We start from the raw sequence: 15,174 nt of genomic DNA, 5'->3' as shown, positions 1-15,174 counted from the left end.
GTTTTAGTGACACGTTCATGTTTTCATTAATCTGCCAGATACCAGGATGTCCGTGTGGACTCGCAAAATAAAAAAGACAAAAAAGGTAAGCCACTCATTGGACTTACATCAAAATTGTTGAGGGCGTAGGCAAGCTCTCCACCGCCTGCTGGGTGATTTAGTGCCGAGTCCTCAGAGGCAGTGGCCTGGGCGGCGTTGGAGATGCCGGAGACGGCATGCTGCAGCTGCTTGTAGATCAGGTCACGGTTAGCCTTGTAGGCTGCCACGTCAGGGTGCTGGAGGCAGGCACGAGACGCTGTATACAGCATGGGGATGTTCCTCTGCAGCACCCCGCGAGCAGCAGCCATTTGGTCCTTGTGGTGGACGTCCTTTAGCTCCTAGCAAAATGAGTTTAAAAAGAAAGTGGAAAAGGACAGGGTTAAACTGGAGGAAGGAGTACATATAGGGGGCTTGGTGGTAGTGTACTTTGGCTCCAAAATGGGCCTGACATGCCCTTATGAAGACACTAAGTGTGACAGAGTTTGCTCTGGATGACCCAGATTTATTTCTGTCCCCTGCGGTAACACAACACAGTCATAATCAGGCCATTATAATACGCCTTTGCAAATTAATGCGTTGCTATTGAGACCTCAGCATTATATTGAAAATATATATCCATGGAAGAGAGGAGAGGAGATAGAGATCACTGGCATAGACTTATTGGCGTGAAAACAACCAGCTTGCATACACAAAACTAAAAAAGCCTCTTCTCCAAATGGAACACTCCCAGAGCCCCCCCACCCCCACCCCCCGTCTAGTGCTTGTGACACGCTCCAAGAAAAGAAAAAGAAAAAAGGTCTTTAGGACCCATTACTTTCTAGAATTCAATTTGGATAAAAAAAAAATATGCTATCCATAAAAAAGGTGCAATGACAAGTAGAAGCAATTTCATCCCAAGATGATCAGTGATCATTTTTGCATTCCATTCAGAGGAGGATATGAACAACAAGGACCGTCTGGTCTTGGGGTGGATTTAGCAGATACAACGTTATTGAAGCGTGAAGCTGGTTTTCATCACTGCTTTCAACTTTTTGCAACAAAGCGCCACAACTTGTGTTTGTAGTACTGCTACTGTCACCACAAAGTTGTACTGTACTGTACCTGTCATGGTTGAACCAAGAAGAGGCAGTGAAACAAACATTTTCTACTCGGTTTTTAGTTTACAAAATGTGCAGATCATAGAGAGATGACAACATCTTCTAAACTGTATAATTGAAGTTCATGATGTTGCTGACAGCATTGTGTAAAACTAGCAGTTAAACATTTAAGTCCTGGCACCATTCACTGTGATTGTTACGTGCCACGCGAGGAAAGATTTAAACATCTATACATGATGAATTCCACAGACCAGCATGAAGGATAGGTCAACAACATTACTAAAATACACTAAATCCTTTGCAGTCAGTTTAATGATAACTCTGACAAATAATAAGAAAGGTATATATAAAAGGTGTATTCACAAAGCGGTCTTCATTTCCATTTATTAGTAGCGGTGTGCATCTCCTAGATCTGCACTAAGAACCTTATAAAGTTGTTTCAAATGGAACAAAAGCGTCATGAAACACGCTTTAAATGTTGACTACCACTCATGTCACAGTGGAGAAAAAAAAGAGGAATGTTTGTTTTGTCCCATTTGGAGTCCAGCCTTTATGCTGTTTTCTTGTACTCCTGGCCTACTTCACTGCAATTGGTAATAAGAAGATTGTTCATGCTGACTGCATCGAATCGTCCAGCTGAAGCATGTGGCACCCTTCTTCATGCTTACTCCCTGCTGTTTTACTTTCTATTTGCACTGCAAGAGCACATTTTGTAATGAGTGAAAAGACCACTAACACCCATTCAGGTACTCGATAACCTCTCAACCCAATTAAATCCATCAGACTCCTGTGCTCCCACAATCCCACCGTGTCTCTCTTTTTTGCTAACTGTACATTACCTGCTGTCTCTTGGCGGCCATGATGTTCAGCTTATCCACCTCTGGTTTTAGGGCCTTATATTGGATCCCGAGGTCCTGGTCTGTTCCGGCATTACGCACTTTCACAAGATTCTCTTCCACCTGAGCCGGGTAGGTGGAAAAAGTTAGACCATACTCAGGGAAAAAAAGTAGAGTCCTTTACTGCAGATTAGGAGAATTAAACAGAATGAATGGTCAATTTGGACAACGTTAACCTATAACTCCTAAGATATAACTCATTAGGAAAATGTTTGCACGGTTTTATTATGTCCAGGAGTGCACTAGGGCTTAACACACCAAGATTTCAACGGGCAATTTTCAAGATTGCAATCAAATCAAGCCAACCAATCAAGCTGTGATTTTAATTTGCTGTAGCCTGTCATCTTATGTTTCAAGAGGCGAAGAGCTCTAGCCAGCTGAGATGATACCAGAGAGAAATTCAAAAATGTAGGTTTATATCTTCATTTATTAAAAAAAGGAGTTACTCAAACTCATGTGGGTGCTATAGTCAAATGAACAGTGGAATGTAGACATTGTTGATGCACTATGTGCAAGTAGACTATCAATGCAATTTCCGGGCTCAAATAACTTATCAGTTCAAAACACTGTTTCTTGATAGATGAGATAAAGTATGGCTTTGTCCATCAAGTCGATAATTAATTAATTAATTAATTAATTAATTAATTATATTTTCTGAAATTAGAAGTAGGCGTGTGTGTAATGTATATTTATACAGAGGAATATAACCATCTCACCAGTTTAAGCTGCAGTAGAAGTTTGTAGACATCAGACATGTCTGCCAGCACCAACAGATGTGTGACTGCCGACAGGAGGGCTCGGGCAGCGCGAACCATATTGCCCCTCTTCACAGATGAGCACGGGTCTTCTGCAAACTCTCCAGAAGCCTGCCGCATTGACTCACCTGTCAAGGAGAAAAAACATCTGCTGTAACTTCAAGGATTAAACTGAAACTTCAAATGAAAACTGGTTCACAAAACACACTTTTGAACCCGACAACTGTTTAAAACTGCACTATGAACTAGATTTGCTTAACTGTGCGCTTAATCCTTCATTTACAAAGAACAAACATCCTACTATGAAGCCGTTTGTATTTTAATTATCTAAGCATGTGCCTCACCAGCAAGTAGTGATATGGAAATATGTATAAATGCATTGATTTTTTTTTTTTTTTATAAATATAAAAATTTCAAATCTTCTTTTATTTTAATTAAAGACAAAATTATTCCTGCTTAAATGTGTTTCACTAGAAGTTGTAGCAGGCTACACTAGTAATAGTAGTTGGTGGTCTGCTGGAGCTGACAGCAGTCACAGTCCGTTCCAGGCTACCGGTTAATTGCGTCAAAGTCTTAATTTGAGACAAAGAGGCGTGTGCGGGAGAGAAGCAACATTGTGACGCATTTCCCCCGCCTGCTCAGGGCCAGCACATGTCACACAGAGCAACAAAGACATACACAGACTCTCGGACACCTCTTCAATGTCCAGTAATAATTTCTGCTTGCACACGGACGTGCACACACAGCCCTCTAAAAAGAAAAAGAGGTCAAAGCCACGACAAAGGGCTCACTGTCTGGTTGGTCCAGCACCACGCTTTGTCCCACATTGGATGGGCCTGCACAGTTGACTGGACACACAAATAGACTTTGTAAGCTCACATTATGAACAGGACAGTAAATCCGTAAATAGTGTACTCCAGTGGAGGGACAGCCAAATTCAAACTCTAAAACTTGCCTTATAAAAACACCGTTGTGTGTGTTGGAGATCCAAAGCCCAAAAAAATAAAAGTACTTTTCTTGTCCACTTTCTTATGATGTGCTCCAGCTTTACAGAGACTGGACAAACGTTTAAAAAGGCAGCAACACAAACAATTTTCTTACAGGAAAGTTTGTGAAAAGATTTTTTTTAACGACATCGTGTCTCAACAAACCTCGGGCTGAATTTCAAAGCCGATAGCTATTCATGGTTGATTGTCAAATTATCTATTGATTATCAAAACGAGCAATCAAAAGAGGTGTTGGTTGCTTGCAACCACAGTTCTAAACAGTTGTTGACAATTATGTATATAGTGCAGCTCACTGCTAACAAAGACGTGCTATGATGAAGGGTGTACTTCCCGTTTTACCAAATGTGTGCTGGAAATGAGTCCAACCACGACGAAACTAAACAGGGTAAACCGTTCAGACAATTGTGGATGCTTTCAAAGAAAATATGTTGACAGAATGTCAGGGCATGGTATTTCCTAAAACAAAAAAAAGGCAACGCCGCAAAATCGCAATACCAACTATATCTTATGAACTGGATATGCGAGCGGTGCAGAGCAGGATGCGAGTGCAGTAGTGTTGTCAGTGAACTTTATCGCTCCAAGATAACAAGGATTCTGTATTTAGATACAATGTTAAGTGACTTTTTGGCTTTGACCTCTGGAATGTTTTCCGTGTGCTCCACAAGCAGTCGCTGGATGAGTCCTCTGACTGAAATTTGCTGTGAGAACAAAAAGGTGACTGTACGTGTGACAACTCCCATTGATGATTTGCTAATTTATCAGGAACTCAAGATTCCTCATTTCCTTATCCATCTTCTACCCCAGTGTCTTAACATTCATTGAGTCATGCAACTCATGAATAACGGCATATCTATATATTTATTTTTTTTAAATTTGAGCAGACTCCATTTGCAGCATCTTATAGCAAATCTGCTTCATTTTGTCTACAGTCCCGTCACAGAGATTCTGCAATAAAGAGAAACTCGCCCACCCCCTAATTCTGTCTTTCATACAGGAGAGCGAGGCAGAATACCTGTGCAGGAGTGCCGCTTTGAACAGGCAATGGGAAAGGGGCTTATGTTAAAATCTATCTGCTGCCTCAGATTGAGGCTGCATGCTTTAAAGCAGCCTTAACTGGCATTAATGTCAATTCTCAATAAGACTTGGTAATGTAAAGTCCAACTGTAAGTCTGCATTTGCTTTGGAAATTGTAGTTTGTCAATTGACCGACGTGTTTCGATAATAGCATTGAAACCAAGTTTATACGTTTGCTCTTAACCCTCATGAGACCATAATAAGATCATGATCTAGCCGGGCTAGTTATCCCTCCTGCTTCCAATCTTTATGCGAAGCTATTTGCCTCCTGGTGCTAGCTCCACACTTAACATACAGAGTGGTATCAATCTTCTCATCAAGAAGATAATGGCTGAACACACGCAAACAACAACAACGACCACCACCACCCACACATAGGGATGGGTATTGTTTGGGTTTTTTTCCGATACCGGTGCCTAAACCAATACTTTTTTTTTTTTCTTCAAATTGAACAATATTATTAACTGTTAGATATAAATAAATAAGTACATACAAAACACATTTCAAACTACAGCTTCAAACCTTTTAACTTCAAACTATAAAAATATATATTTAAAAAAAGAACAGACACAAGCATCAGGTGGCCTGATGGGACCGTGTGCAACAGAACTCAGACACTGTTGGATTCTAAAAAGGCAGATAGAGAGCAGAGCAGCGAGTGTGCTCTGATTCGCGCTATTTTAATAAGTAGTAGTAGTAGTGTAAAAAAAAAAAAAGTATTTAAAATCGGCTCAGGCACCGGAAGGAAGCACCGAAATCTGCGTTGCTTTTCGGTCCGGTAGGTACCGGATGTGTTGAAACCGGTGCCATACTGGCACCGGTTTCTCGGTACCCAACCCTACCCACACACTATATATGTATAGTTTCAAACCTCTTTTCCTTCAATTAGGATTTCTTGTTTGACTCCTCAAATGTGCAACCCTTCAAGTCCCTGTGAATCAGTAGCAGCTAGCAGGAGACCGTCTAAAATGCAACCCGACTGATCAGTGCAAGTGTTAGCTAATAGTACAGGCTTGAATGGACAGGAAAAAAAAACAGAAGCTACTGAGCTTAGTAAATGAAACATCAATAACAAGCTATCAGCAATCCCCCTCCACCCCCCTAAGGGTAGGTAAACTGACAACCTGTGAGAAACCCTGATAAATGTCACTGGCTTTGCTAATACACCACCCTCCCCTGAACTTTGCGAACGCCAGCATCATGCATGCCCACGAGCACTTTTTTAGCTCAATATGTGCACTTTAACAATTACTTACTGAACCTCTAAAGTCCCTTACTCAACAATCAGAGGTGTAGATGTGTGCAAGCGCCGCTACCAACCAGATAATAACAAACGATATCGCAGTGTTGCACTTCAAATGATCCATCGATGACAAGATGTTGAAACTCAGGGGACATCACCATGTTACAAAAACAATAACTAAGACTTTTCGAATGCCATTTTGATAGCCATTTCAGTGCCAGTCCGATTCCTCATTAATAAAACGGTATAACAATTTCCCTTGCTACATGATTGGAGGGTTTGCTTAAAATTTCTACTTTGGCTTGTCAGCACACAGTGTTTTCAGACACTTGAAATGAAATGCTCGAGACAAAAAAGAACAAAGAGTGAACAAAGATGAAGTGATTACAGTAGATCTGTGCAGCAGGCTGGAAAGAGTTTTGACACGATGTGGCTTTAGCAGGTCCACATCAGCAAAGAAGAAGAAACTACTTCTTTTTTTTCAAATGGGCATTTTGCCGTTTTCAAATTCAGTAAAGCAATGAATTAAAGAGGAAAAAGGATGCGCCGTCAAACCAGTGGAAAATAAATCTCACACAGTTCCTCATCACCGACAGAGAGTAAAAGCAGTTTGTGAGAATGATCGACAACATGGACCTTAAACACAGCCCGCACCTTCAGGCTGTTATTCCCCCCTGTGAACAAAATCAATAAGGCCATTTTCAGGGGGCAGATAGTGATCACAGCTCCTTTAATAAACTCCCATCCATCCAACGCTCACCTGCGGCTGACCAAGTACATGATGAAATGATTAAAATGTATATCACACAATAACCCTGCCCAAAAGGGCCACAAAGACGCAGACAGCGAGGGAAGGGCGAGGCAGAGAGAACAAGGACAAGAGCAACAGCTGCGTTAAGAAAAAAAGTCTGGAAAGGGGGGGAAGAAATGTCCACTGATTATACTGATGCATATTGCAGATCAAATATGATTTTAAATATTCAGAGATTATATCAAATATTATTTGAAATATTCAGAGAATATGTTTGCTCTGGAAAAACATCCATTTCATATCAAATGAGAAAAGAAAAGAAAAAAAGAACTTGACCCAGTAGCCACTTCCACGTGCATTGTTGGCAATATTAATGATCATGTCAGAATTTTTTTCTGCCCTTTTAAAAAACAGCTGGTAAGTCACAGCTGGGGGGGAAATGCTATCCGAATCCAGGGGGTGGGAGGGTGTTACTCCACTCAATAGCCGTATTATCAGTCTAGGCACGCTCCACTGAGCAGCGTGGCATAGCTGACAGCCAGGCCGAGGCACCAGCTAACAACAGTCAGTGAATTCCAGCCCAGTGACAGCTTACCACAACTACAGTAACATTCCTAGGCACTGAGCACTGCACAGGCTATCTGGCGACATGTCATCTACCTCCCCAACTACTCAGAGCGGAGCAGGGGACATCTAACTCGCTGGGCATCTGGGGAGAAACAACGCAGTGACACAGATGTCGCTTCAAAAAGGTGATAACAGCCACCCCCGAGTCACAGCTCCCTGGTCTCTGTGAGTGTGTCAAAAGACAGTCAGCTATCTGGAGCAGAGAGGAATAAATGAGATTTGCAATCGCAGCCGTTTGACGACGGGATCAGCTATTGCAAGCCAATTTGTAATTTAATTAGGTAATTGGCTGGTGATTTGATGCTAGATTTTGGTCTCGAAGTGCACAAGATGTTCATTCTGTCACACAATGAACTGGTACTCCACTAAGCAGCCCAACAGATAACCTTCATAGAATGCCAGACACATCTCCTCCACCACTACGCCGTCTCATAATCGATAAAGATAAAATGGGAAGGGAACATAAACTCAGGATTAAATAGGCAGCAGTGCTAAATTATTTAAAACAAGAATATTGATAGACTCTAAAGTTATCAATACTTGTATCAGCACTTTTTTTAACTTTTTGCTGTATTTCTTTTTAATCATGCTGCAGCACACACACTTTCTCTGAATTGGTGCAAGGCTCCTCAAACCACCCACCCAGACAAGTTAAATAACTATGACGACTACGCTCGTTACGTTAAGTACAATTAAACCCCTGCAAGTAAAAAGCCAATACTTTAGCCACACGCTTGTTCTACAAGCATGAACATGTTGAAAAGCGGTATGTCAATCCACTCTGTGTGCAGTTTATGTTTTACACAAGCACAGTGCAATTGTTTGGCTAACAGCACCCTGTTCCATACAAGAGCTGTCTGTATGTAGTCCGACTTTCATTCTGTCTAAACTTCACTCAGTATTGTGACGACAGCGATATCATTTTTTTCCCATTGATATTTTAGATTTACATCAAACCATGCATTATACATGTTTTAAGAGAAATACTGACTAAAAACATTACATAGATGATGCTAGGGTTGGGTCTCTTTAGGATTTTATAAACACTACTACTGTTATTGATACTCTTATCGATTCTTTTTCGGGACTAAATATTTGCGTCTGTCTCTAGAGCAACAAGAGTAATGTTTACTGCAGCGATGTTACAATATCAATTTAAATTATACCTCATGGAAACAGATTTAAAATGTTAATAAAATTGCTGACAACACTATACTGAGTGAAGTTTAGAAAGATTGAAAAACAGACATCAGTGAGTATCAGTCATTCATCCTGTCTTCCTCCCTCTGCTGACTCACTGCCAGCAGGGACCGTTGGTAGACAAACGAGGGGCTGCTTTGTCTCAGCCAGCATCCAAGTTTATAAAAATTGCCAAATTCAATCAAATGATACATGGCAAACTAAGCTAAATGGTTCGACTACATACAGACAGCTTTTGTTTTAACTTGTTTGCTTTTGTAAAACACAGAGGAGGCTTATTACCGGGTTTAGGTCGAGGCTTAACATTGCCATTTATACTGTGATTTCTTGGAGGGAAGGGTAATGACAGTATAGTGTGGATATGAATGCTAATGATTTGCATGTCTAAATGAAATGTCTCTATTAATAGGCCCCCTAAATATCCCCATAGCGAAAGGAAATCTACCATGCTCAAAGCATATTCTTATTTCAAGGTCTTCCACTGGGGCAGAGGATATGTACATAGCTTATGATTTATTTATCATTCCTCCTATCTTAAGAAGCACTCTGTACAAGCTGGTTAACCACACACACACCTTTACAATATGCATTTGAAATATACCTTGCTTGCGAACATCTTCCACTGCAGCAGTAAGCTCATCCTTTAGGAACTGGCTTTCTTTTGCAATCTTTTCCCCCTTATCCAGGAAGTTCTGGGTGGCGTTCTCCACAGACGCCGCCAAAACATGAGCCTTCTTGGAGCGTCCTTTCTTCTTGTTAGACGGGCCTTTGTTGCTCGAGTTTACCAAAGTGGTGACCTGTGTCAGGGGTACAAAATGGTTCAACAACTGAAACAGCAGCTCTGGGATAACATGTCACTTGCTGGCGTTTCAGAAAATATAGCTTTTAGTGCCGCTTTTATTGAAAGTCTATCAACTCTTGTTTTAGCTTCACATTTAAATTATTGTATTTTATAGTACTTATTGTAACCAAGACATTTCACCTATGAGCAGTATTGAGAAGTCTGGCCATGTCCTATTATTCTAAATAAAATAATGCACAGTGTTTACATTACCTGTGTGACCAGGGGCTCCAGCAGCCTCTCCACTGCCAGAGTACGAATCTCGAGACTCTTTGGGTCCCATTTAAAGTTGATGTTGGCTGTGTTGATGTTTGTCATGGTGTCTGGAATTCTGGACATAAAATATTGGCAGTCAGAAAAGTACATTAATTCTTCAGATGCAATGATGAAATACAATGTAGACTGCACCAAACATGAACATATTTGTCTTCCAGAACACTAAATATCTACATCTATCTGAGATGACAGTGGTTTGCCAAGAAAATAGAGATGTGTGTTAAGAAACTTCCTTATGATTCTCAGACTAGTCTGAAAAAGTTTGTCAAATATAAAAGGTATTTCTTTGGGACAGCAGTGCTCCATCCCTCGCAGAATGAATGCCAAAAGTAACTCTGTGGCCCAAATTTCGATTTGTTTTTCTTTTCTTTTGGAGGCAGTGAGTGCAACTCCATTGATTAGCCATCTAATAGGGAGGGGCTGGATACTCAGCAGGCCCTGAGGGATGAGGGGCCTCAACTGAAAAGTTGGCCAGCTGTATTATGAGAAGAATGTCATAGATGGCCACTGACCCGTGTAGTCAACAAAGAGGCTAAATATTAAAACCAACAGGAGGACATTGAATGATGACAACATAATGTGAATAATGTTATATTGAACTGCCATTTATAGGGTGGGTGTGCTTTCAATTTAGCCTAAAAAAACAGAGTAATGTTTGCATTTGCATGGGGTATAGTTGTTATGATGTATGGTCGCATCTAATGTTCAATCAAAAATGCACAAAATCTGGCTGCAGATGGTCTCATCTCACCGTGGTCATAAATCTAAAAGCACTTCCCTACAACTCACAGAGACATTAAACGTGAAGCACTTACAACCACTGCAAGGTTTCTCATCCACTATAATTCAAAAGGTCACTTCATACAAATCGCTATCCAAGCACGCCGATGGTGTTGGTGTTATCTGCTGAGGACCATGGACACCGAAACTGCTTCTGGCTGAGAAACAGTTGCATCTATACCTGGTTTGTCAACGCACGTTAACTGGGACACGGCATGTGAAATTCCGCTCAACTCCTCTGAACTGGGTGTGGCCGAAGTCAGGGCCGGATCTCTCAAACTCTAGTCAGATGAAACAAACTATCTGCAAGGCCAGACACCACTGTGGGGGGGAGGTTACGATACTCGCATGTGATTTGCGTTTAAAATAACCCTTTCATCTCTCAGCAAATTAGCATAAACCCATGTGTACAAAGGGGAAACAGCAAAAAGATGTAGTTTATGATAAACCGGTATGTTCTTTCCAAAAATAGAAATGCCCCGAATAGAACAACACGTTAAAGCCCACACTAATTACTAGTGGAGAGGCTACAGTGTGGGTCCAGCCCCGCACACACGTTAGCTGGCCGCTAATACCGACGTTAAGTAGCTTAATGAGCTGCACCTGCTGCAGCGCGAGCTAACTTTTCATAACACAAACGTCGGTTTCACCAGACGTAACTAAAGAGACGTTGACGTTAATTGACACACAAACAAAGTAAACAATGGGACTGTGCGGGTTAAGTCGGTGTTGACAAAGATAATAGAGTTTAAACCGGCGTTTTCTTATTAATGTCACCGAGGACGCTCGAGCCCGTGTAGCTCCAACGTACGTTACGCTACCTGCTGACGTACAGCGGTCCAAACACTGCACCTTGCTAATGCTAACGCTAGCCGACACAACAAACATTAACGATTAGCTTATTTAACGCATCGGAAAACGTAAACAGTCACGTCAATGCGGTGTCCAGTGACACTTTCTACACAACGAACGGAGTGGAAAGGCGACGCGGTTCAAACTTACTGAAAACAATCAACAGGCAGAAACTGTAGTTTAAAAGTTCAAAATGGAGGAACGGGAATCACGGAGTTCCTTGCTTCAAAACTTTTCCTCCCTTTTTCCTCCCCTCACTGACTCCGTTGAGTTGGGATCCTAACCGTACAGGGGAGCTTTTCTCGGAGGGGGGAATAATCGGGAAGTAGCAACAAGCGACGGTTTAAAGTGATAATCAGCAGTTAGTTACCTGGAAAGTTTCGGTCAAGACTGTTTCGATGTCGCAGATTATTGCCCAACAATGGATGGGTCTGGGGCGGTGACCGAGTTCCTGAACTTCCTGGCAGCGGGGCAGGGCAACCACAGGACACAGCAAGCCCGGCGAGAGGAGGTGTTTTGGGCGTGTCGCTAACTGTATATGCCCATATATGGATTAATTGTTGCTTCCATAAGTCTAGTGCACGACCGGGCCAAGCTGCGGGACAACAGTTGTACCTTTAGTTAACGTGGAGTCTTGAAGGAATGACAAATCTTGAAGGTAAAACGTCGGGCAGCTACACATATATTTGACAATCTTGGAATCTGTTCACGAAAAATGTATACATTTTTTGTCGGCCCTTTTGATCCCCGCAGAAATAAGTGAGGAACTCATGGTTTCTAGTCCTTGAGTTACTATAGAGGAAGCTGGTGTTTGATCCATAACTCATTAAGGTAATCTAAACAGGGAAACACATAAAGTACCTTATTGTCACTGTGTTAATCATTTCACGGTTAAGAGATTTAAATTGTTAAATCTGTGAGGACATTTAATTGTGTCTTTGTCACTGTCAGTTTTCTACTGCCCTGCTGTAGCATGTCAAAACTCACAACCCAAATTAATCAAAAAATGATCCCATTATTCCAGTCTTGGAATAATGGGATCATACATAATGTGCTTTAACCCCCATTACACTTCATTTGTTCACCACAATGAAAAAAAAAGGATGTAGGTTAAGGATTTCATCCTCAAGCAATATGTATCCACTTGGGAAAATTTTACCTTTGGTCTTACTAAATCTTTTCAAGTCACGTGACTCTAATCTTGGAAGTTGAGTTATTTTCTTGTTTGCCTAATTAGAGTCTGAGCTCACAGAAAATTAAAGCTCTTTAGAACTGCATCCAGCTGTCTGTCAATGATGAAGTTTCGGATAGGTTTAGTCCATCTTCCACCTAGGTCCAATTATGTTCCCTCTGTTTCTTCCCTTTTAGTTTGCTAATAAATAGTATTGAATGACCCAATATCCATTGTTAACTCAGATTATAATTTATGCTGTTGTGTTTTTTAAATCATTGGGTTCAAGTGTTGGATGAACAAATACAACAGCAGACCCCAGAGAAAGACATGACTCCAAAGTCAGCCGATGCAGCATCAGGTGCACACACACACAATGAGCTGGCTGGAGCTTCGGTTTCTCATATTTTATTAATATGTAACGAACCTCCAACTAAAGCAGCACTGACATTTCAGATAAGCCTTTTAGTCTGGTAGTTTAAGACGACTTGCAGGTGCCACACATTTTACAACATCAAGGTCAAGAAAAACCACACACACTGTGATCAGTAGGCAAGTGTCACTCTCTTAATGGTTTGTTGCAGCTGTGACTGATAACACTGAGACATTTGATAAACATATTCAAGAGACAAGTATTTGGGTTTGGGCCTAATGAAGTGTGAAAGACTTAAATAGATTATCTAAAGAAGCCAGGTGGCACTGCTCCCGCCTCACTTTTAAACCTTACACACACAAACACACACACACACACACACACACACACACTCACACACTCACACACTAGCAATGAACACACTGTCTCTTTAAACAGTGGTAACGTGAATAGAGTTCACCTCATGATTGCATAAAGTTACTGGAAAGAGGTAGGGGTGATGCTTAATTAAAACATATCAGAAAATATATAATGAAATATGGCAAAGCAATGCAAGCAGGTAGGTCATAATTCCAATTATATATATGAGAGAGAAAAACAGAAAAAGGAAGAGGAGACACAGTCATCAGCAATTCAAAGACGTGGCCACAAAGAACATTACAGACAACAATGGTGTTTTGTCTGCGGGCAAGTACAACTAACACACTTCTATTTGTTGGCTGAAGTAGGTGTTAATTAAGAAGCGCCACCAGTTCAGCATGAATTACAGTCCTAAAAAGAATGAGCTTACTAATGCACTCACATAGCTCTTAATGAAGGCCTCAGAATATATCTCATGGAAAGAGACTGCTGAATATTTTCGTGCAATAATAATTTTCCAAGTAATTGTTTTCTCCACAGAGTTTTGACCATGCCGAAGCTGAAGGGTCATGCATTAAATAGGCACACTAAACTCCTGCAAACTGAAATATATCAGTGAACTATGTCGTGTGCAATATTCATTTCAGTCAGACGCAGGAGGACCTGCCACTTACATAATGTAGCAGAGATTTGTTTCTATCCAATTAATACTCTGCAGTGAAGAGGGATTGGATGTGGTGAAGTTGTGCGCTTGAATGATGAATGTTTGTCCAAGTAACAGCTTGCTGGGAGCACAAGTTTGGGTGTCCTTGAACTTCAATCTTTTTGTACCTTTTGGGCCCGACAAATGATAAGAGCACAGCATGCTATAAATAATTCCTTCTCATTATGGGGAAGTGCACATGTTTGTCACACACTGAATGTATAATTGAGCGCATGCAAATCTGTTGCATGTGGCCCACTGTGGTGCATAGCAAAAGTAGAAGGGACGGAAAATATATGCAAATTGTGTGTTTGTAATCATAATTGTGTGTTCTAAATATAAAAATAATGTTTTATGTTGTTCAATGTTTATTTGTGTTTTGTGTTTAGCTTTCTGCTCAGTAGTGCTATAGATTAGTTTTACATTCCTATTCAGGAAACACGGTGTCTTATCGAATGGCACTGCTCCAGGCTGATAAGAGAAACACTCGTGATCGTAGCTACAGGTAAGCTTCTTTCCTAATTGCGCTATCTATTGTTTTGCAGGCATGGGAGTTACTGTACATTATGGCTTCCTGTCAGTGCAGTTACTCATACTTTTGACACTGACTGAATCGGAAGCCCCCTCACTGAAGGAGGATTCTGTTCTCTGACATAACGACTTTACAGCGACTTTCAGTCTGCCCACATTCACCTGACTCATCCTGACAGCTGTCCATGGAGCTGCATGATGTCATCTGCAGGCTCTCCCTCCCCGAGTGAGACCCATACCACCGTGATTGGAAATGAGTGTGGCGCTGATGGAGGCGTCACTCTCCCACGGCAACATACCCAGGGGTTGGACAGGAAAGTCAATAGGCTAGTCACACTAATGATCATCCTCGCAAGCAGTCGTTCACTTTGACTTTCTTGCAGAGGTGAAAAGAAACATACATTATCGCAGTGATTTCACAAAAAGTCCCATGGGAGGACGCATTTACAGTTGGGTGTTGGGGGACAGTGATGGTTTATGGTTTCAGAAGGCAGCCTGTTGCCATCTGATTGGACCATTTGAGCTGGTCGCAGCTCACGACTCAACTTCGTATGAATATCCTGCTCACTCATTGTTGGCAGTCGGAGCTCCACCTGCT

The 15,174-nt window shown here is 41.4% G+C and overlaps 1 protein-coding gene across 1 annotated transcript in view; it reads right to left on the bottom strand.

The window, feature by feature from the left end:
• ctnna1 (catenin (cadherin-associated protein), alpha 1) overlaps positions 1 to 11,853 on the bottom strand; it is a 72,695-nt gene extending 60,842 nt beyond the window's left edge. Inside the window, exons 1-6 of the mRNA XM_079228900.1 lie at positions 11,809 to 11,853; positions 9,744 to 9,861; positions 9,291 to 9,486; positions 2,749 to 2,915; positions 1,976 to 2,095; positions 108 to 377 (exon numbers count right to left, since the gene is read on the bottom strand). Of these exons, the coding sequence (XP_079085026.1) occupies positions 108 to 377; positions 1,976 to 2,095; positions 2,749 to 2,915; positions 9,291 to 9,486; positions 9,744 to 9,848 (858 nt within the window). The 5' untranslated portion in view covers positions 9,849 to 9,861; positions 11,809 to 11,853. The remainder of the gene's footprint in view (positions 1 to 107; positions 378 to 1,975; positions 2,096 to 2,748; positions 2,916 to 9,290; positions 9,487 to 9,743; positions 9,862 to 11,808) is intronic.
• Between the last annotated feature and the right edge of the window lie 3,321 nt (positions 11,854 to 15,174).

The sequence above is a fragment of the Taurulus bubalis genome (assembly GCF_910589615.1).
Source record: "Taurulus bubalis genome assembly, chromosome: 13".
Lineage (NCBI taxonomy): Eukaryota > Metazoa > Chordata > Actinopteri > Perciformes > Cottidae > Taurulus > Taurulus bubalis.
The sequence above is the reverse complement of the archived record's forward strand: the minus strand, read 5'-3'. Positions and strand labels throughout refer to the sequence as shown.